This window comes from Thamnophis elegans, chromosome 1 (genome assembly GCF_009769535.1).
Source record: "Thamnophis elegans isolate rThaEle1 chromosome 1, rThaEle1.pri, whole genome shotgun sequence".
In the NCBI taxonomy this organism is placed as follows: domain Eukaryota; kingdom Metazoa; phylum Chordata; class Lepidosauria; order Squamata; family Colubridae; genus Thamnophis; species Thamnophis elegans.
Window position 1 is genome coordinate 141,553,701 of NC_045541.1, and position 22,105 is coordinate 141,575,805.

General features: G+C 36.6%; 1 protein-coding gene across 1 annotated transcript in view; it reads left to right on the forward strand.

Annotated features, from left to right (window-relative positions):
* The first annotated feature begins 2,686 nt into the window (after positions 1 to 2,686).
* Positions 2,687 to 22,105, forward strand: part of UNC79 (unc-79 homolog, NALCN channel complex subunit) — a 132,418-nt gene continuing 112,999 nt past the window's right edge. The window contains 4 exon segments of the mRNA XM_032230213.1: positions 2,687 to 2,708; positions 6,962 to 7,082; positions 18,076 to 18,383; positions 20,427 to 20,597. Coding sequence (XP_032086104.1) covers positions 2,687 to 2,708; positions 6,962 to 7,082; positions 18,076 to 18,383; positions 20,427 to 20,597 — 622 coding nt within the window.

Consider the following 22,105-nt stretch of genomic DNA (forward strand, 5'->3'; position numbering starts at 1 on the left):
GAATTCTTTTTTCTGTCTTGATTCAGATATGTTGAAAAGCAGTTAATCCTACCTATCTTCAAGTTGGGAAAAGCTGATCCAGAAAACCTGATCCAAAGCTGTAGCTGATATACTACAGCTGCTTTTCATGTGAAAATAATACACTGTATTAAAATGGTTTTTATATTGTTTTTCCTCCTTATAGGAATTTATATAAGGCTATTAGTGATTTAATGTTCAATTAAAAAATAAAATGTATGTAAGACTATATACATGTGTACACACACAGACACATAGACACAGACACAGACACGAAAACTGGATGAATGAGAGATTCTACCTTTTTTGAAATACTTGAAGTGTTGTTATACAGAAAGGGTACATTTTGCTTCTGCTTCCCTAAAGTTCATATTTAATGTGAACTTCAGAGCAAATGTTGGCTGAACGTTAGGGGAATCTTAACAACAACAAAACCAATTATCCTAAATAATCCCTAAAGTTTTAAAACTCTTTTTATCCCTAAAGTTGTTCTTTTTTGGACATCCTTAAGCAAGATGAAATTCAAAGTTCCATCCCAAGCAAGCAATTAAAAGACTAGTCACTATTTTTGGACAGGAACAGTAAAGAACCTTATCCCACTTGCTTCTTGATCACAAAATATTCTTTTCATCCTATTGCTTGTCATGAATGAAATAGCCTTAAGTCATGACTTAAATGTACTGTTACAAAAATATTATTTTCCCTCTTAAATTAGGAGAATTGCACCACCAAAGTGTTTAAAATATGCACTACTTTATCACTCTTAACCTGAAAGGTAAGGTCAGGTCACCTGTTCTGGGTGCAATTGCTTTTGGCACCCTCACTGGATTATGTTTGTGACCTCAAGATTTCCCCCCTATGATTTTTTAGAAGATCCCAGAAAAGTTTTCATTCTATTTTGCTAAAACAGTGTATGAAATTAACTATGTCACATTTTGCTAATTTCTCTTTATTAGATTACAGGAGTATTTAGCCTAAAGAAATAGAAGCAATGAATATTATGAGATAAAATACTTATTTTTGAAGTTTCTTATGATCAGTATAGGATTTATAATTGATAATTTCTTAGAGCAAAGTAGTCATAAGACTTATTTTAATGAAATAAGTCTTGAAATAATGTGATATGAATAGCTGCTTTCTATAGAGTGAATCATTTCTAACTCAGAAGTATGGGGGATATATATTAAATTCTTCCCTCTGAGAAAGACTTCCTGCACATGGAAAATTTGCAAGTCTGGGACAGAAGTCCTTACTGTTGTGAAATATTTATTGAATCCAAACATGTTCTGCTTATGTTTTGGCTAATTATTTTAACATTCTTCATGTTTAGTTCAGCTTTTAATATGGCACTTGTGTTAATTCAATCAGAATATACATAATTGAAAGATTTAGACCCGAATATAATTTATTGCATAAAAGCTGCAATTTTACAGGCACACACTGATTTGGTAATACATTCCAATGGAGAAAACTATGTTACTTATTTTCAACATTTGAATACCCAAATGCCTCTAAGCAGCTTATAATATATAGTCTAAAAACAATCTTGTAAAAACATGTCATTAAAAATAGATAAAACTGCTGCTGTCCAATTAAAAGTTTCTAAGCTGAATATAATTTAGACTAGAACTCTCTTCATCTATTTTCAACAGAGTGGCTGCCTATCTGATCAGGAGTTTTGAAGATCACAAAGGCTTGCATATGATATTTTGTTATTTTGGGTTGTCCAATTGCTCTAATACTGATTCAAGGGTTTCACATGCACTTTCTAGTGTAAACACCTGCACTTGTGAAAAATTCATATTTTTTCCTTTGGATTCTGGGACAGCAATTAAAAATACTCCCGTTATATACTTGTGTCTATTCTTAAATTCCATTTAATACAAGAGGCCTAATCCCAAGTTTTATGGGTGCAAAATGGATACCAGGATGTGCAGCTGCCCACTCTAAACTCTTTCCCCAGGACTTATTGTGTAGTTGTAAGCCAGATGTGATTTGCTGCGTTTGGCTGAAGTAGACAAAACTTGGCTTAGCACAATATGCGAACCTGGCCGTTACTTTATTCATGATGAAACAAACCATGTTTCGTTGGTTAAACCTTGTGCTCCCCCTTCAGAAACAAGCCGCTTTGCTCCTGCCTCAGAGGACGAGAAAGACGCTTCTCCCTTTAAAAGGTTGGGCGCGCTTAGAAACCCGTCTTCATGAATGGAACTTCCCCTCCTCCTCCTTTGGGTGGGCGAGCTCATTCCGCTCATCATCGGGGTCCTTTTTCTCATCGGTGGGGGGGGGGGGGGCGGGGGCGGCGCAAAATGGTTTCTTCTCCACGGCGCAGTGTTGTTTTTCCTGGAACTGCACCGGCCGTGTAAAAGGGCTGCGCACGGCCGGCGCGCCTCGGGTTCCGCTTGAGATCATCTCGAAGCAAAGCTCCCTTCGCGCCGCTTCTCCTCCTCCTCCTTTTCCTGGGGCGGGCGGGAGCGGCGAGAAAACGGGGGCCGCTGTGCAGTTTGCAGCAATGGCAGAGCTAGAGGAGGGGGAGGGACGCGGCTCGGGTCAGAGCGGGCTCCCTTCGCTTCGCCTCCAGCAGATGGTCGTCGTTCCTCGCTAGCCGGCCAGACCGCCGCTGCCCGTGCTGGAACCCAGCAACCTTTTCCCGCAGAAGAGCACCGCCATGTCGACCAAAGCAGAGCAATGTAAGTAAAGCAACAGTGGCGAGACGGGGGCCCGTCTTCTCCGCGGGGAATAAAAGACGCAGGACGCCCCGCGGCCGCTGCCCGAAGCTTTTCGGAGGGCGGGAGAAGTGCAAGGAGGGAGGCCAGGAAACCTCGGAAAGGTGCGGGCGCTGTCCGTGGTGCTGGAGACGGCTAGGTGTCGACGACCGGCCCTGCTCGCAAGCAGCGGGATGGGAGAGGGGCGGAGCGAAAGCCGAGGGTTCCCGGCCACTGCAGTTTTCGAGCGCTTGGTCCGGGGCAACTTTGTCTCTCCGACATTATTCTGCGACCCCCATTTGAGGACGCGTGTGGTTGCTTATTTTTTGTCATGGTATTTTGAAAGACCAGCGTTTTAGGAAGAGAAAACCGTGACTGTGTAAAATGGCGAGAGAAACCCAGCCCAAAGCAGGCCTTAGACGTGATGTTGTTAGGATTTAGTCATTATCTTCAGAAAAGGGCCTAGCTTAATTTGTTTACGTCAATTGTCAGTGCAGTCCTACCTCGGTACTTATGGTTAATTGTGATGAGTACCAAAAATGATGAGTACCAAACAATTTTTCTCCATAAGGAATAATATAGTGAGTCACAAGGCAGTCAACACTGACAAGTTTTTAACTGTGTGCATTGAGTACCAAATAAACAAGTAATATTGAGACAAAATGTTTGCATTAAAATGCTTAAGAGTACCAAATCCGATGAGTTTCCCAGCAATTGAGTACCCAGGTGCCACTGTGTATGAATATGTCTTCATGCTGTACTAGTTTACTCAACCTTGTCAACATAAAATTCAGGAGCTTTCAGTCACAGCTCTGTTGTTACTTCCTCTCACATCTACTCCAGCCTTACTTGCTGTTTTACCAAATAACACTGTCTTTCAATGTGGCTTTATGAGTTACCAGTGAGTTAATGTTAACATATTCAGATGAATTAACATATGATTAGAAAAGAAAATAAGAGACTGGTCACATCCATATGTACAAGACAAATGTTTATAAGGCATCTTCTCAAGTTACCATGATTTATGGCTAACTATTTCTGTGGTTTGATTGCCTACTATTGAATGAAATAGTGTAATAGGATCACAGAAATATCAAATTGTATGGAACCTGTGGCTAGCTGCACTATTCTCCAGTGTAAATCAGAAGTTCCTGTTGAAATGTTCTGCAAAGCCTCTCAGGAAAAATTAATTCATTGTGGGTGAACTTCTTAAACATCTTACTGATATGGTAAACAAGCTCTCTTTCAAATTAGAATTTGATATGGTGCACATGATTTTCTCCCCTCTTAAGCAAAACATTGCAGCTGCTGCTAGTAGTTGGCCACGCTGATCACAGAGCTATAGCAACATAAATCTGAGAAGGAGTACACAGCTGCTATATTCAAATCAAATGGAGGATATTTCTCAACAGGTATCTTTCTGAAGTTTTCTTAGAAACCATCTGGGAGCCGTTGTACCAGACCATTAATCACAGAATTATTTTTATAGATGGTTTACCAAATACCAGGAAATTGTTCTTTCTTTCCATAGGAGGGATAAATAGTTTTCTGCACTGGAATTCTCAAAATATGTTGTGGATGCTTCCTTAAAATGGCTGCCATAAGGGTTTTCCCCCCTGTTTTATTTTTACAAAGAAAGAAACCCCTTATGGCACTTTGGCATTATGGCATTTTATTTTGCATAATCATAAATACAGATATAGTTGCTCCCTCATACCCCCTCTAGCTCTTCCACTGCTTACCATTTTTCTTGGCAATGAGCACACATCTAGTGAAAATACTGAACTGTAGCCATGCTCCAAATTTATATCTGATTTTGCCTACAAGGTCTGTGTGGGCATTCTTGGAAATAAAGAATAATGGAGATTAGATCCTTGGATCCATTTTTTTCATTTTAATTAAAAACAGTTCTCTCAGAAACTTTCAGTTAAACATAACATCAAAATAAATATGAGCTAATACTTTGTTAAGAATGAGACACGTTTAGATGCTTTTTACCTCTGCAGTATTTTTAGAGAGGATATTAGTACATGTAGAATTTAATTCATTAAGTGTTAAGAGAAAGCATCTCCTTTTTAAGTTCAAATCATGTGTTGATCATTAACAGATACACAGTTGTAGTGTGTCTGGGAACTATAGTTCTATCAGTAAAATAAACTATAATTCCCAGGATTATTTGGAGAAAAACATAATAGATAAGCAATCAATGCATCATGGTGTTAACGATTTGTTACAGGATAATCAAGAGCTCTTCAAATCTATTACACTAAACTACACTTGAAGGCACCAAGCTAGGAAGCAAGAGATCATGAGTTCAAGTCCTGCCTTAGTCATGAAAGCCTGTTGAATAACCTTGGGCCAGTCACTCTCTCTCTCTCTGCCCAACCCACCTTGCGACCATTGTTATAGTGGAGAAAATAGGAAGATGTGCTAGGATTGTTTGTCACCTTGAGTTTTGTACAAATAATACAGGTGGGATATAAATAAATAATAAACATCTTGAGGCTCTTGGCTCCTGCTGGGGAACAAGAAAAGCCAGAAGATGTCTATGACCTTAATTCCTCTCTGTGATCAGTGTATTAGAGTATTAGCCCATGAACCAATATTTTTTGGATGGTTGGCACATTTGGAATTCGTAAAGCATATTGTGGGTTCTTTTACAAAAAGCTGTCACGATAGAAAAAGCTAACTGATTTACTAAAGAGATATTGGCAGGGTTGCTTCCCCAACTTGATTTTTGCCTCCCAGTAGATTTTACTTTTTCAGTTTACCATTCATATTTTTTTCCCTGAGTAGATGAACACGCTCCTAACCTATACATCTGCAGTAACCATCTATTTCTTTTCCTCCAGGCATGCATGTCTAATTTTTAAAAGAAGGTTTGAATTTCCTCCAGGGGACTCAGGGCCTGTGACTGGTGATGTGATGATATCATCAAAATGAACATGGTTAAATATTCAGGTCTTTTAAATATTTAAGAACACACAGAAATATGTGCATTAACCTTAGAATATTGAAGAATATTTTCCTGCTATAGAAGGTGGAATGCATACCACATGGCTGAGTTTACATTCAGAATTAAACAAAACCATGTTATGGCTAGAGTATGGTGTGACAATAGTTGAGAATTCTTGTGCTGGATTAAGGCCATCCAACCTTTATCATATATTTGAATGCACTGCAGAGCAAATCTATCATATTTGTCCTGTCTGAACAAAATCATGGAAATTTTGATAAGTTTGTCATTGGCTCTGTGATTTTTGAATCAGTTCACTTTGTTTAGTCAGTCAATCAGTCAGTCAGTCAGTCAAGCAGTAATGCATGGTGATGCCTAAATGTGGTGATACCTAAACATGGGAGTGTAGAAGAGGAGATCTACCCTCTTTGGTTCCCATATGCATCATCTCACTTTCACATGCATTTTATCTCCTCTTAGTTGATCTACAGGTTTTTTCTTACTTCAGCTTGAATATTTTCTGTACCTTTCATATTATATTAGACTGAATAAAACAATTCAGACTTGAATCTTATGGGTGTGCTTCACAATAATGCTGCTTGGTTGCATGCTGATTAGATGATTACAATGTCAATGGACAAGGCCCAAGAACCAGAGAATGTTATATCACTGATACACAAGTGCGAATAATGGTTCCTTTAATTTGTTCTCTATATTTCCAATGATTAGGAACAGTCCAATAAATGGGAGAGGAAGAAAGTAATCAAGAGACCACAGAGATTGGGGTGTGTGTGTGTTGAGGACATATTTTTCCATGATTCACTGTCCACAATCATGCAATCACTAAGTGTTTTAAAAGGATAAGTGCCATAGTAACCAGAACTGAAGCTGCTAAACATATTAAATAGAATATCTTAAAAACTGAAGCTACTAGAAGGTGGTTGTAAGATCCAGAATTAAACAGTATGCTTATTATTGATTGGGTCTGTACACCATGCTAAGCAATAATATAGCTAAGTGTGTTGTGTAAATTGAAATGTTGTGTACTCCTGTAGTAATAATCCTAGTGGAAAAGGGTTTGAGTTACTATGCAACTTGTAACTAGGCAAGCTGTCCTTCACTAGCTTTACAGCTATACTCGCTGGATGTACTCAGCTAGAAACTTAAATTAGTGAGCAAAGGGTTATGGGCAGAATATAATTAAAGTATATTATTTTCTGAGAGGGAGAACTGAGCTAAGCATTTTTCCCCATTTTCTTCTTTCATGCAATACAAACTCCAGTTGCTTCCAAGATCCGATACTTGCAAGAATACCATAATCGTGTCCTTCACAACATTTATCCTGTCCCCTCTGGAACTGACATTGCCAATACTCTGAAGTACTTTTCTCAGACATTACTAAGGTAAGTTTTAAATTATGATCTCAAAGAAAAAATATAAGTACTGTATGTATACAAGTAGCCTATTGACAAATGGTATGGCGTTTTGCAGAACGGTCAAAAGCTCGTTGAAACATAGCTTGAATTAAGTAACTATGGCAGAATCTGGTTAGACTGGGCCTTTAAATGCAGAAGAATGATGTGGAATGAGGTGTTTGAATTCTTCCTTTCCTTCAAATGAGTCCTAAAATGAAAATAAGCAGAGAGAAACCCTATAGGCCAGACCAGACTTTCCTTGGAACACTATTTTTCAGGATGATATTAATGTACTGGAATATTTAAACTGTAATAAATTACATCAGCCTTCCCAAACTGGTCCTCTAGGCCAGTGGTCTCCAACCTTGGCAACTTTAAGACCTGTGGACTTCAACTCCCAGAGTTCCTCAGCCAGCAAAGCTGGCTGAGGAACTCTGGGAGTTGAAGTCCACAGGTCTTAAAGTTGCCAAGGTTGGAGACCACTGCTCTAGGCTACAAAAGTCAGAAAAAAAATAGTGTAGATTTATGCTACTTGGAAATTCGGGAAAATATATCCAAAAGGTGCTTTTTCAAGAGGCAACCGGACTTTTTTTTTTCTTTGAAGACATTTTGCTTGGATGAGAAGCAAAACATCTTCAAAGAAAAACAAGAAAGTGCAGTTGCCTCTTGAAAAAGCAACTTTGGGACAACTATGACCTCAATGACTGAGAATCTCTATAGACTTCTGAGAAATATAGTGTAATCCATCTGAAAGGCAACAGGTTAGAAAAGATAACCTTCTCATGCAGATGGAAGCATTTTGTTCTATTTTACATGCCTTGGTCTTTCTTTTTTTAATAGATTATTCTGATACATTCTGTAAACTGGGCCATGGCTTGCCAAGGTTAACTGCATGCTTCCCAATAGCTAATTATAAACTAACAAATAAAAGCTTGGGTTGGTTCTACTGATACTCAGCTTTAGAAAATTCAGAGGTTTAGCAACCTAATTGCCCAGCCTTCTGTAAACTAGAAAATGTACAGTACAGTAGTTATATTATTGTCCTGTAAGGCTAAGTGAGTAAGTTATAATTAGAAATGTCCTCAATGTTTGATTAGTCTTCATTCTGAAAGTATTATGAAAAGCGGCAATCTTTATAAGATTGGTTTTATAGTAGTCTCAGTGATTCTAGATGCTTTTGATAATGAAATTAAAATTTGGACTCTGTCTCAAGTTTGTCCTGCATTCAGGATTTGGTTTAATCCCATCTGCAGTCAATAAAATTAGTAAGAAGCTTGTTTGCTGCATAGCTATAAAACAGGAATTTTCCTACAAAGATTCTCTTGTGGAGATAATCCTTGTGATCAAATTATCTTTTCAGTAATGATAATATATTTGAAGGTATCAGATTTTTGTCCACATATATTTACCCCATATATTTCTATTTTTTAATAGAAACTTGATTTATTGAAATTATAGGCAACTATTTGTGACAAAATTTGCCTGCTGACTGTTGCAGATCATACTGTTGCTAAAAGTAAAGGAAAATGTTAGGTTTTTTCAAGCAATTAGTAACCCAGTAGCCTCTCCATTTACTCAGTATTCATGAATTTATGGCAAAATCAAAGTGAATTCTGCTATTCTAAATAGTGCAATGTGGAAGATAATATTAACATGCATGTATCATATAGTGATCATTTTTACAGAACTTGATTAATTATTTCCACAAACATGTTTTAGATGGGATATATACCTGAGCTGAAGTTTAGCAATAGAAATTTCTGAAATAACCCCAAACTGTTCTTTGAGCCAAGCTTGATCTGGGGATTTTTTGGCTGCATCCAGGTAGGGAGTTTTGGAAATGGTTTGCCACTGGCCTCTTCCAATTTCCTAATATTGTCTCAGCTAAAAATTTACTTTGGAAATTAGAAATAAGATAGAAAACTAGAACTGCGTGGGTGATTACTCAGTGAGTTCCCTGAGCCTCTGGAAAAGGATATCATGCTTCAAAACTGTTGCCAAGGTTTTCTTAAACATTTTATGGAAGGAAGATCCATACTTATCTGAATGACCACATTACCAAATATTCATAGTATCCATTAATATTTGATCAGAAACTCTAACTAAACTTATTGCAATTCTTTTTCTGATCTTAGACATATTTTTTCCTTTAAACCACAATTTTCATTCAGGAGCCAATATATAGTAGTAACGATGAGAAGTAGAATGTGGTGGACCAAGAAGAGTTGAGATCCAAATTCTCAGTAGATATTGGAGCATTTTGGGCGATATGGGTTATCAGAATCTCTCAGCCCACTCACTTCATAGGATAGTTAGAACAATGAAATATTTGGATTTGATTCCTGAAATATGCAAACCTAGCACTTAAAAGTTCTAAAAGCATGCATATCCTTTCCTTAGATTGTATGGTTGCACAGCATAGTCCACCTGGAACCTCTAAAGAAGGAGTGGTATACAACATAATAAATAAGATTAGTTTTGTTAAGGAATAAATAGTAAACTGCACGGACATAGCCACTCTCTTACATATATTTCTTTTGTATGTGATCAATGTTAATATGAGTAGTAATGTGACAGATGAGAAGAACACAAATTTCAGTTGTTAGCAATGTCAACCTATCTCCATCAAAACTTGTAGTCATGTAGGAAGACATTTTCTGTAAAGAATTCAATGCCACCAGCATAATATGAAAATAAGTAGATATTGCTCTATTATCTTAATGTGTCTTAACTTCCCATGTGCTCAAATGAGTTTAAACCAAAATCCTGTTGCTCATTATGACTTCAGAACAGTCATGATCAATTTTAGTGATCTTCAGATGTGGTTGGCTACAACAACCTTGAAGACTCAGAAAAAAGCTAAAAGTAATCTTAGGCCTGAAGAATCAGGGAGCTGATGCAACTATAGAGTGAGGGACCTGGAACCCGCTATATCTGAAGATTCTCTTTGCAGCTAAGAAATTGCCACAACAATTGTTTCATACAAAAAGTGGCACACTGAAAAATTAAACTGTTTTGCCATAGTTTACTCAATTATTTTATAAATGAAGATTGAATGGAACCAATATATTTTGTTGACTTTCATTATGGACAATTTGGGTTGCATTTCAATTTGCTCCTCAAATGTCTGTCTTTTTAGTCACCCCAGGGATAAAACATGATCCTTGATTTACAGACATATTGAGAGGGCATCAAATTTGGGGAGGGGAATTGGGCTATGCTGGTTTTAATTGGAAAGATGGGAAAATGGAAAGAAATTGCATTGAATTTTTTGACAAACAAAACATCACATTAAACAGTCACCATGCACAGCGCATAATACATTGATTCATTGAGCTCCTCCTTAAGTTTTTGGCCAAAAGCATTTCTCTGCATTTAAGCATGAATTTAATTTTCATGCATTTCTCATTTCCAACCCGTTTTATCCCAAATTTCCACTGTGATTATAAAAAATATAATAATTCACTTCATATAAATAAGCTCCATGATAGCAAATTTCTGTTATTCAAAAATAAGCCAAGATCCAAATAACCTTCTAAGAGCGTCTGCATACACAGCCAGATTATTCAGTGTTTTTTTAAAAAAATGGCAGTGTGTCCGAAAGAGTTGGTGAATGCAACTTGAACTTCAGGAATGATTTTTGAAATGGTGACAGTGACTTATAGTTTTCACTTTAGGATGCCCAAATGCAAAAGGGAAGAAAAGATAGGCTAGAAGAATTATGGTTACGTAGAAGCAAAGGAAACTGTTCCTACTAAAAAATCTCTTACACAGGTGCCATTAAATATACAAAAGCTCTGCCCCCCCTTTTTTTGTCTCCTCTCCATATGATCTTAGAGAAATATGGAGACTTTGAAAATGGAATGGAATAGAATAACAGAGTTGGAAGGGACCTTGGAGGTCTTCTAGTCCAGCCCCCTGCTTAGGCAAGAAACCCTGTACCATTTCAGACAAACAGTTGTCCAATCACTTCTTAAAAACTTCTAGTGTTGTAGCATTCACAACTTCTGGAGGCAAGTTGTTCCACTGATTAATTGTTCTAACTGTCAGGAAATTTATCCTTAGTTCTAGGTTGCTTCTTGATTAGTTTCCATTCATTGCTTCTTGTCCTACCCTTGGGTGCTTTGGAGAATAGCTTGACCCTCTTTTTTGTGGCAACCCCTGAGATATTTGAACATTACTAACCTGTCACCCCTAATTCTTCTTTTCACTAAGACAGACATACCCAATTCCAGCAACCATTTTTATATGTTTTAGCCTCCAGTCCCCTAATCATCTTTGTTACCCTTCTCTGCACTCTTTCTAAAGTCTCAATATCTTTTTTATATTGTGGCGACCAAAGCTGGATGCAGTATATTCCCAATGCATTATAAAGTGGTATTAACACTTCACATGATCTTGATTCTATCCCTCTGTTAATGCAGCCTAGAATTGTGTTGGCTTTTTTTGGCAGCTGCAGCACACTGCTGACTTATATTTAAGTGATTGTCCACTCAAGACACCAAGATCCCTCTCACAGTTATTGAGCCATGTACCATCTATGCTATACCTGTGCACTTGGTTTTTCTTGCCTAAATGTAAAGCATTACTTTTTTAACCATTGCATTTCATTTTGTTAGATAGCCTCCAATATTCAATCCTGTCAAGATCCTTCTGTATCATAAGCCTATCTTCTGGAATTTTGACTATTCCTGCCAGCTTGGTGTCATCTGCAAATTTGATGAGTTCCCCATTTATTCCCTTATCCAAATCATTGATGAAGATGTTAAAGAATATTTGGTCTAAAACAGAGCCTTGGGGGACTCCACTGCATACTTCCCTCCATGTAGATTCAGTTCTATTGATGACTACATGATGAGTTGGCCAGTCAGTTACAAATCCATCTGATTGTGATGCTGTCTAACCCACATTTGTCTATCTTATCAAGTAGTAGGTTATGGTTAACTTTATCAAATGCTTTACTGAAATCTAAGTAAATTATATCCACAGCATTTCTCTGGTCCACTAATTTTGTCACTTTGTCAAAGAATGTAATACAATTTGTCTGGCATGATTTGTTTTTGACAAACCCATGTTGGCTTTTGGTTATGACTTTGTATGTATCTAGGTGTTCACAGATTCGTTGGTTGATGATCTTTTCCAGAATCTTCCCAAGCATTGAGGTCAGGCTGATAGTTTCCTGGATCTATTTCCCCCCCCCCTTTTTTTGAAGATGGGAACTATGTCAGCTCTTTTCCAGTCCTCTGGTAGTTGCTTGATGCACCAGGATCTTTGAAAGATATAGTTAAGTTGTTCTGAGATCATGTCTGCCAGCTCCTTCAGAACCTTGGGGTGTAATCTATCTGGTTCTTGTGATTTGAACTCATTTAGGGTGGACAGGTGCTCTCTTACCATTTTCTTGCCAATTTATGTTGTATTCCTAATCTGTTTTTTACAGTACTGTTTTGATAGGTTGGACTGTTTTTTTTTCCTTTTGTGTAAAGACAGATGCAAAAAACAAGTTAAGCAGTTCTGCTTTCTCCCTGTTGCTTGTCATCTTCTTGCCACTTTCAACATCCTAACTATGTTCCTACATCCAGTAGGAACATCTTTGGAAAGGCAGAATTGTGTACAGGTTCTACACTGACACTCTTTATGTGATTGAAATTTTTGAGCATATTGAGAATATACAGTATTGTTTGTGTTAGATCCGTGCAGTCTTTAAGAAGATGCTTTGCAATGTTTAAGAGCAGATATAAGTCAACCTCTTTTTAGATAACTTACAGCAGCTGTATCTTGAAAAGTTCATGTCACTGCCTCGGTATCTGCTTCTGGGCGTTGCATAAACAAAATGCTAAAAAGTTATGATAACTTTTAACGTTTAAATTATATTAAACTAACCAAACTATCTTTACAATCCCCAAGGCATGTCACAACTTTTGAGCACCCCTAATGTTTGGAAATTGAATGTTGAAAAAATTTGACAGACCCCAACAGGGGGTTAGACTAGAAAACCGCTAAGGTCCATTCCAACTCGGTTATTCTGTAATTCTGAAATGTTGCATACACAGGGACAGCACCTTTGCTTTCCTGACGATTCCAGAGAAAGAGTATATTTGTATCTATAGCATGCAGAAACAAGACAATCTTTTAATACAACCCCATGAGTTTGCAAACAACAAAGCCAATTCCAAAAGAGGTACTTTTTACACCTCCCCATTCATGGTGAAGCATTATTTACATAAAAGTTGTTCATGGAAGTGTGAAACCCAAGTATGTGACAAATCCCAACATGCAGTGCAACACTCTTTTGGTTAAGGAGATATAAGGCTGTACCGTCAGATTTAGAATAGCGGGAGAACAAGTCTAGCCATTGTATTGGAAATCTTAGTACCAGGTGGAGAATCAATGATTGAAACTTTACTTACGTAGGTCTGGGATGCCTTGTTGGGGAGCAATAATCGTTGCTTCATTTATGTAGTTGTCATTTACATGGAACTGCCCTACATGCAACTGTTAAAGCAGCAGTTCCCAATTTTACATTCTCTAGATAAGTTGAGAGTTTCCACTTAGCATGGGAATAGTAGCCCCAACACATTTGGCAATTATATTTTAGTGATGTCTGTATTAAACAAAACCCTTATTGCAGGGGGTGAAATGCTACTGGTTCGGGCTGGTTTGCCCAAACTGGTAGTAAAAAATGCTAAACAAAGTAAAAAAAAATTCTAATAATCACATGGCACTGCTGATTGTTGCACAGCTGATCATTGGAACTTTTTTTTTAACTTTTAAAGCATTTTTAAACTACTGGTTCTCCTAAACTGGTAGTTAAAAATTGCTTTAAAAAAGTAAAAAAAAAGTTCCCACGAGCAGCTGTGTGACAATCAGCCGTGCTGCATGATTTATATTTGTTAGAAAGCAGGAAATCCTGCTTTTTAGCGAATCTATATCTCATGGCACAGCTGTCCCCCCCCCGCTGTTCTACTTACCTTTGCAGACTCAGAAAATGCTTCTTAGTGCCTGCGGTGTGCATGTGCGCGAAGCAAACCGGTAGCAGACTTCAGAGCATTTCACCCCTGCCTTATTGACAATTAAATAATTAATTTTAGGGAAACTTAAAACTGAATTTTGTCTTTAAAATTTCTGAGCGATACTGTAGCAGTATCTGAAGATACAAATGACACAGCCAAGTGGATCCAGTAGCCGCATAAACAGAAATTTAGTTTTGGAATGTTTCTGCTGGAGGAAATACACGAGATTCCCCACTTTTCATCCCCATAAAAAGCTATTCTATCTATGGAAGTCAGAATGTAGGAATAGCAGAAGTAAGAAAAGCCATTCAGATATGCCTCTTCCACTTATATCAGCAAAATGTCCTTTGAATCCCAATCCTTCCGGAATGGAGGGAACCTTTTCAGTTGTAAATGAAAACTAGTCTGTATTATGTATACCTTCTAAGCAATTTATCCTATGGGATTTAATAGAATATGGTTTAACTCTGCATTAATATTCATATGAAGGAAAGACTAGTTCTGAAAAACAATAGAAGCGGATGAAGAAGCAGAGTGTCTTGTAGATTTGACCGTCCACAAACTGAAAGGCTCCTTCTATATATAGAAAGCATTTGTCCTTGTTTCTTATTGGAAACAAACAAAGTTTCTTCCAAATCCACTAACATTATTGCAATAGCAATAGCAATAGCAATAGCAGTAGACTTATATACCGCTTCATAGGCCTTTCAGGCCTCTCTAAGCGGTTTACAGAGTGTCAGCATATTGCCCCCAACAATCTGGGTCCTCATTTTACCCACCTCGGAAGGATGGAAGGCTGAGTCAACCCTGAGCCGGTGAGATTTGAACCGCTGACCTGCTGATCTAGCAGTAGCCTGCAGTGCTGCATTTAACCACTGCGCCACCTTGGCTCTTGCTGACATTAGTGGAAAGGGAAATAAAGGAGAGAGTTTGAGGAAGTGTTAGGACAATTGTTTGTTCCCTTTATCAAACAAAATGTTGTGTTGGTAAACACAGATGTAAAAGGAACAAGATAGGATATGAGTACTTATTGCTCAGAAGGGCTTTATATCAGCACAAACGCCATATGTCTCTGGACATTTTTTTTAGAGAATAGGAATAAAAGCATGATATTGCCCTCATATTTTGCTATGAGACCTTTATTTGGCACAAGTTTTGTTGTGGAAAAAGTATTGACCTAGAAAAACGTTTGACTTGAACTTTATATTCTCTTGCCCTTAGAGAATATATGAGAAGAAGAATTGTGGGAAACAATCCAAAATATAATTTTTATCACTGAGATATTTCAATAATAAAATGCATTACACTTTTAGAAAACAGACTGGATGAGAGTGGATTACTGCATGATGGGATATGTAGTCTCTGGACACAACAGTTCCATATTGAAGAGGACAACCTTGAGTCAAAAATTGGCATTGAGTGCACAAATACGTATGAAAACTAAAGCTCAATATGATTTAATTATTGCTGCCAAATAAAATGAATAATTTAGTGAAAATCAGAATGAAAACTAATAAGAAAGCAAGTAGAAAGATATAGCACAAGCGATCAATTAAACAGAAGCCCTCTTTTGGGCTTCTATTTTAATTGAGGTAGACAAGCTACTGGTTTAATGTAATAGAAGTCAGTATCTTTTATCCCTACAATTCTGTTTATTACAGTTAGCTGCTAGGTTATTTTACAGTTATTTTACAGCTAGGCTTATTACAGTTATTGCTGCTAGGGTAATATTTGGATATGTTTAATTGATGATTTATTGGTTTTATTTTACTAATTACTTTTGTGACAACTGGATAATAGTTAACTAGAAACCAATTTAGGTGAACTTTTATACAAGGCACAATAAATATTTTAGAATTTAAATATGTTAGTTCAACATATTCTCCAGCTACACAGTAAACACAGCTGGCTGAGGAACTCTGGGAGTTGAAGACCACAAGTCTTAAAGTTGCCAAGGTTGGAGACCACTGCTCTATAGCAGTTCCCCTCAATTTGGTGCACACCAACTATGTGGGCCCCAGAATTCCCAGCAAATGACAAACTGAGAATTCTGAGTATTGTAATGCTAATTAAGCTTAAGGGCACCAGACGGGGGAAAGTTGCTTTGTACACTGATGGGGAAAAAAGAGGCACACCTGAACATACTTGTACATTTATGGATTGCAGCACCATAACATGCTGTCTATATCCTAGAGCTATCTGTAACTTTCCCAGAGCTATCTTTAACAATATCATTTGGGAATTTTTGCTTCTGAATAATCAGATCGTTAGAGTCTAATAAAAGAAGGAACTTTAAAAATATTAAGATGTTATTCAACACTCTTCTCAATAACCATCGGTGGAAAGTTAATTTCTCCGGTATGTAGAAAATTAACAAGAATCACATAAATGATAAGTATTTTTTCAAATAGTTTCTCTTTCATGACACAAAGATTAATGGATTTGTAGTTTGGTGAAATGTAAATACACTTTTTATAACTTAATTCTCTAACACAAATCATTTTTGCAAGAGTGGCAAATATCTGTAACTCGGGTGTAGGATTGGGGTGAAGGTTTGTTTTCCGAACATTTCATTACCAGGCTTGGTAACATCTTTAGCAGAATTAAGGGAATCCATCTCCAAACTCCACTGAAAATGTTACCTAGCCTGGTAACTAAACGTTCAGAAACAAGCCCACAAGTTTGCAGAATGAATCTTCACCCTCACAAATTATTTCATAATAAAGTAGAAAAGCATTTACTTTATTTAAAAATTGAATATTTTTAGCTTTTCTGATTTCAGTAGGAGCCAAGGTGTACTTAAGATAATAATGCTAAACTTCTTATTTGGTGCCCAGGTAGACTACCTTCTGATTATTGTTATACTCTTTCTGCAAATCTCACATTATAAAGTGCTATACTAGTTAGATTATGCCCTTTTAGTTTGCTTATTTAGCAGCAGTTTTTAAACAGTTACTTAAAAATAAAAGCATAATTTGATTAGGGGGATTTTCAGAAGGCACAGCAGTCTATTTTTTGCTCCCATGAAGCTTTTCTTTTATTCTAAATTATTTTTCCTTTAGTTTGTAAGTTCATTAAATAATGTAAGTAGCAAAACAATGAATGCTAACACCTTTTCTGCTATGCAGTTATATATAACTGGTAATGCTTGCTTAGTCCTTAGAAAATAACCACAAAATAGAACAGCATTATGTTTCCTCCCCGCCCCAATTAAAAGCAGACACAAATTATCATTCTCATTAGCTCACAAACATATGCTGCAGCCCATCAATTATATATTATTTTAAAGCTTACCTAATGTAGTTTAGCTAACATTTTAGAAATATATATTATTTCTAATTCCATGTGCCTGTTGAAATCTCATTATCTCAGATGATACTGAAAGACTGTCATGAAACAGTATCATGTATTACATACAGACATTATTTTAATGCAATAAACATGTGATTTTTAAGGTTCTCTTAACAAACACACATGTTTATTTTTTGCTAAAACATGTTTCTGTAAGTGTCACACCTATATTTTGCAAGTGTTTTATCTTTGGTTTTCCAATCATGAGGTTCAAAATGTTGTCTCAATATTTATTTGATAAAAGGTCAACAATGCAATCAATTGACATGGTGCTGCTGTAACTTTTGTTTTCTATAATAAATCACATCCAATTCTGTAGAACTGTAAAACATGGGTGTGCCACTGAAACATGCATTTTTATATTTTTGCTCCTTATGAACCAGATAACACATGAGATGCAATGGAAATTTCCCCACTTGTAGCAATTTTTGAACTGTATTTCTCCTAAGCATGGAAGTAAATGGTTGCTAGATTTTTCAAGATGCCTTAGTATTGGTAGAGACTGCATCTCATGTGGGATGTATCTGGAGTTTTATTATTTGTTTTATAGTGTCATTTCAATGTAATGTGCTGTTCTTTGTGTCTTTGTTGTCTCTTTTTTTTCTTTGTCCCCCCAACAGCATTTTGTCCCGCACAGGGAAGAAGGAGAATCAAGATGCCTCCAATTTGACAGTGCCCATGACCATGTGTCTTTTTCCTGTGCCATTCCCACTCACCCCATCTCTAAGACCACAGGTCAGTTCCATCAACCCTACTGTTACTCGCTCCCTCCTTTACAGCGTCCTGCGAGATGCTCCTACTGAACGAGGAGGCCAGCAAAGTCGGGATGCTCAGTTATCTGACTACCCATCATTGGACTATCAAGGACTATACGTGACATTGGTGACTCTGCTGGATCTAGTTCCTTTGCTACAACATGGTCAGCATGGTGAGTGAATTCTTCTTATACTCAACACGATACATAAAGATAGTAGGCATGTGCAGGCATATTTCAAAATATCTCCAAATCATCTGCCCTCAGATGTATTTGGATTAAAGTGGCCATCTTCCCAGTCTACGGCCTATTAACCATACTACCTCTTATTATGGATTTTTTGTAGTCTAGCTAAAGTCTGAGAGGGGAAGATTGGCTTAATATTAATTTGTAAAACTTGAGTCATTGTTAATTGCCACAGATAAAAATGTGTGTGAGTACATAATCGCATATGCACACACAGTATTTTATATATTGAATTAAGAAATGGCTTGTCAAGTTTCTTTTTATAAGCTATATTCAGCTTGTTTTGGATCTTACATTAATATTTTGTCTTAATAAGGTAAGAAATTATGTAATTAATTTTTGGTAGTAATAATTTCAGAGTCTCAGTAAATTGACAAAAATATTAAAGAAGTGACCTGGAAGCTTCTGGGTTTCCATATTTGCACCTGGAATAAATAGATATTCAGTCTGAAATTAATACACACACATATAATATTAACTACTGTATGTATACATAGCAATATTTGCAAACTTTGAAGCATGCAGCGGTCTTCATGTATTTTTGTCATTATTTCTTTTGTGTGAAAAGTGTGTGTATCAGCTCACATGTATTCTTGCCACATGATCTGAATTCCTACTTATTGATTCCTAAATATAACCAACATTAATGACAATATATAAAACATTTTAAATAGTGAGATCACTTTAAATAGCATATATGTGTGTGTATATGTATGTGTGTGTGTGTGTGTAGATTTGATGCATCAGATCAATGTGTGACAGAAATATAGAAGTATATTGTTTTCAGTATAAATTTACGTTCTGTACAAAGATTTTTGTGGTAATTGGTACAAGTGCTATAATTGAATTGAAACCCACTTTGAAATATTGGGACCATATTTAGCTGCACGTCCAGAAATCTCATGGACTAAAAGTCTCTTAGATATTACAGTGTTGTAGAAATGGCTGTGTTGCAGCCAATACTAGACAGGTTCATGATCTATTAATTTCAATTGGATCAACTTAGTGATTGAAATCAATCATAGATACTCCAGGTATAGAATTGCTACTAGTTTCTGAATATTTGGTCCTTTCCAGATTAATGTTTCAACCTTCAATTTAGCACAAAGTGTTATCCAATGGGTTAGCAGGAAATATCTTTAAGTGTCAGTATCAGGAGTTCCATCATCAGCTTTCAGAGACAGGCCAAGGATCTGCTGGTTATGAGTTGTTCTTATCACTTTTTGGATGTGCAAGGATAACAGTGAGGTGATACAAAGTGGGCACACACAAGGTTTTAAGAAATTTTCCTGTTCTTTGGTGGGGGAGTGTCAGTTTTGGTTTTAGGCTATTTTAGGGCATAAGCTCTAATTTCTTGCCATTTATTGTGCCTTCTACCAATGTATTTAGAGAGTGCTCCACGGGTGGCTAAAGAACCTCAGATTTTTTTCTTTTTACTAAGTAATGATAGACCAGGCACTGCAGACTATTTCTTTTATACTTTATTGAAAAGACAGTGTCATGTCAGGGTAACAATTGCAAAGCCAAAGAAAAATCAGTAGCAAATCTTAATCTATTTAACAAGCTAATAACTATACAATAATATATTTACAGTAATTATAATAATACAACCAAAGGGGGAAAAAAGAAAAAGAAAATGAGCTTTAACTGAATTTCTACTTACATTAATCTATTTACATTTTTTTCATATTATATCCATAATTCAATAGTTCAATTCATAATTCAATCTTTATTTTCCATACTAACAGTTATTGACATTCATCAACTTGCCTCTCATTTCTCAGGCAGTGTAGACTATTGAACATAATGTTTCAACTCTAGTTTTTTCCCCATCATCTTCTTTCCCATTTCAATCTTTTTACCTCTTCTGCTAAACCTGATTAACTCACAAGAACATAAAATAGGAAAAGCCCTTTCACACAGTGATTGCAATTGTGCATTCATATTGTTTGTTCTTTGTGCCTCTGACAGATCTTGGACAGTCCATTTTTTATACTACTACATGTTTGCTACCTTTTCTCAATGATGACATCTTGAGTACTTTACCGTATACAATGATCTCTACTTTAGCTACATTCCCACCGTTTCTGCACAAAGATATCATAGAGTATCTCAGCACATCATTCTTGCCCATGGCGATATGTGAGTAAATTTGGTTAATTTGTATTTGCATGTAAGTAAATCTGGCTTCACTTGTGAAGGAGAATAGCATATCCTGCTTTGGAGGGTTGGTTTTTAGAATACCCAAAGAGCTATGAATGCATGGGATGAATTGGCCAAAGGATTCAAAAGTATTTATTTTTTAAAAATTCTGGGCATCTATATTATCATAAGGTGCCTCTGGGTGGTATACATTGATAAAAATTTATGTACATTAAAGCAAATAAATTAAAACCAAAGTTTAAAAACTAAAGATATGCGGGGTGGGCAGGGTGGTGGAAAGTGGGGAGGTAGGACCCGCTGTTAATCACTTCCAGTGTGCTGTTCCCTCATTGGGGCCCAAGGCCAACTGGCAGAGCCAGGTCTATAGGCCTTTACAAAAAGATAGGAGGGTTGGGGCCAACCTCCTGTCGGGGGCAAGATGTTACAGGGGACAGGAGCAACAGCAGAGAAGGCCCTCCTCCTGGACCCTGAATTCAAAAGTATTCCTTGTACTTCTTAGCTTCCAGCTTTTGTTTTTAATAATTAAGAACTGTAGATGGATGATTCTAGGCAAATAGAATTGTTGTGGGAAATAGTTTTCCCACAAGCCTACTTAAGGGCTTTTGAATCTCCTAAAGCTGTGTACATCCCCATGGGGATTCCACATGCCACTGGATTGGGCCTATTTTGCACTGATATGCAAACTCCTCTTTAAAGAAAATAAAATTCAGAAAAGACAATACATTTAGGGTTAATATAAGAGCTGGTTCTTTAATTGATAAGAAATCTGGTAGCCATTCCCAAAACAATCAACAAATTTGGTCTGTCCTTTTTCACAAAACAGAGAAATTAATATCAAAAGAGCAGGAGAAAACAAATCAAAACTTTCATACCCTAATTTGTTTAGATAGATGTTTCTCATTTGAAGTACAGTACTTGCCAAAATTTTGGCATTGTTACTTTAGTCTTTTTCCCAATACACCTTACTAAACAGATTTCTGACATTTTTTTTCTTGAGGCTTACAGTATTCAGACCAGGTTGTTTGCTGCAAAACAGGTTTCATGTTAATACTTTAGGAATTGATTGCTGTGAACAGTTTCTCTGATGCTCAATGGATACGTTTCCATTTTAAAAAGACTTTTCATTAAAAAAATAAGGTAGCATGCATTAAATTTATTGCATCCCAGAGGCCCCCATTAATATTGGAAAATAAAGGCTAATTGCAATCCAATGCTTGTTTGAAAGTATGCCCTAATATAGCAATAATATATTAATTGCACCTTCTTTTAATGTATATTTTATCCAGGGCTCATATTAGAATACTACTAAGAGAATGTTATTTCTCTTTTTAAATTTCCTCTCCTCAAATGTTTGATTTCCTATTCCTTGTTTTGTATTCACCAGAATAAGCTATTTGCAATGTTTGAACAATATATGCACCTCCCAAATCATGTAGCATTTAGGTTTCTGTGAGAATCTTCTAAAACTTCTCACCTCCATCAAATCT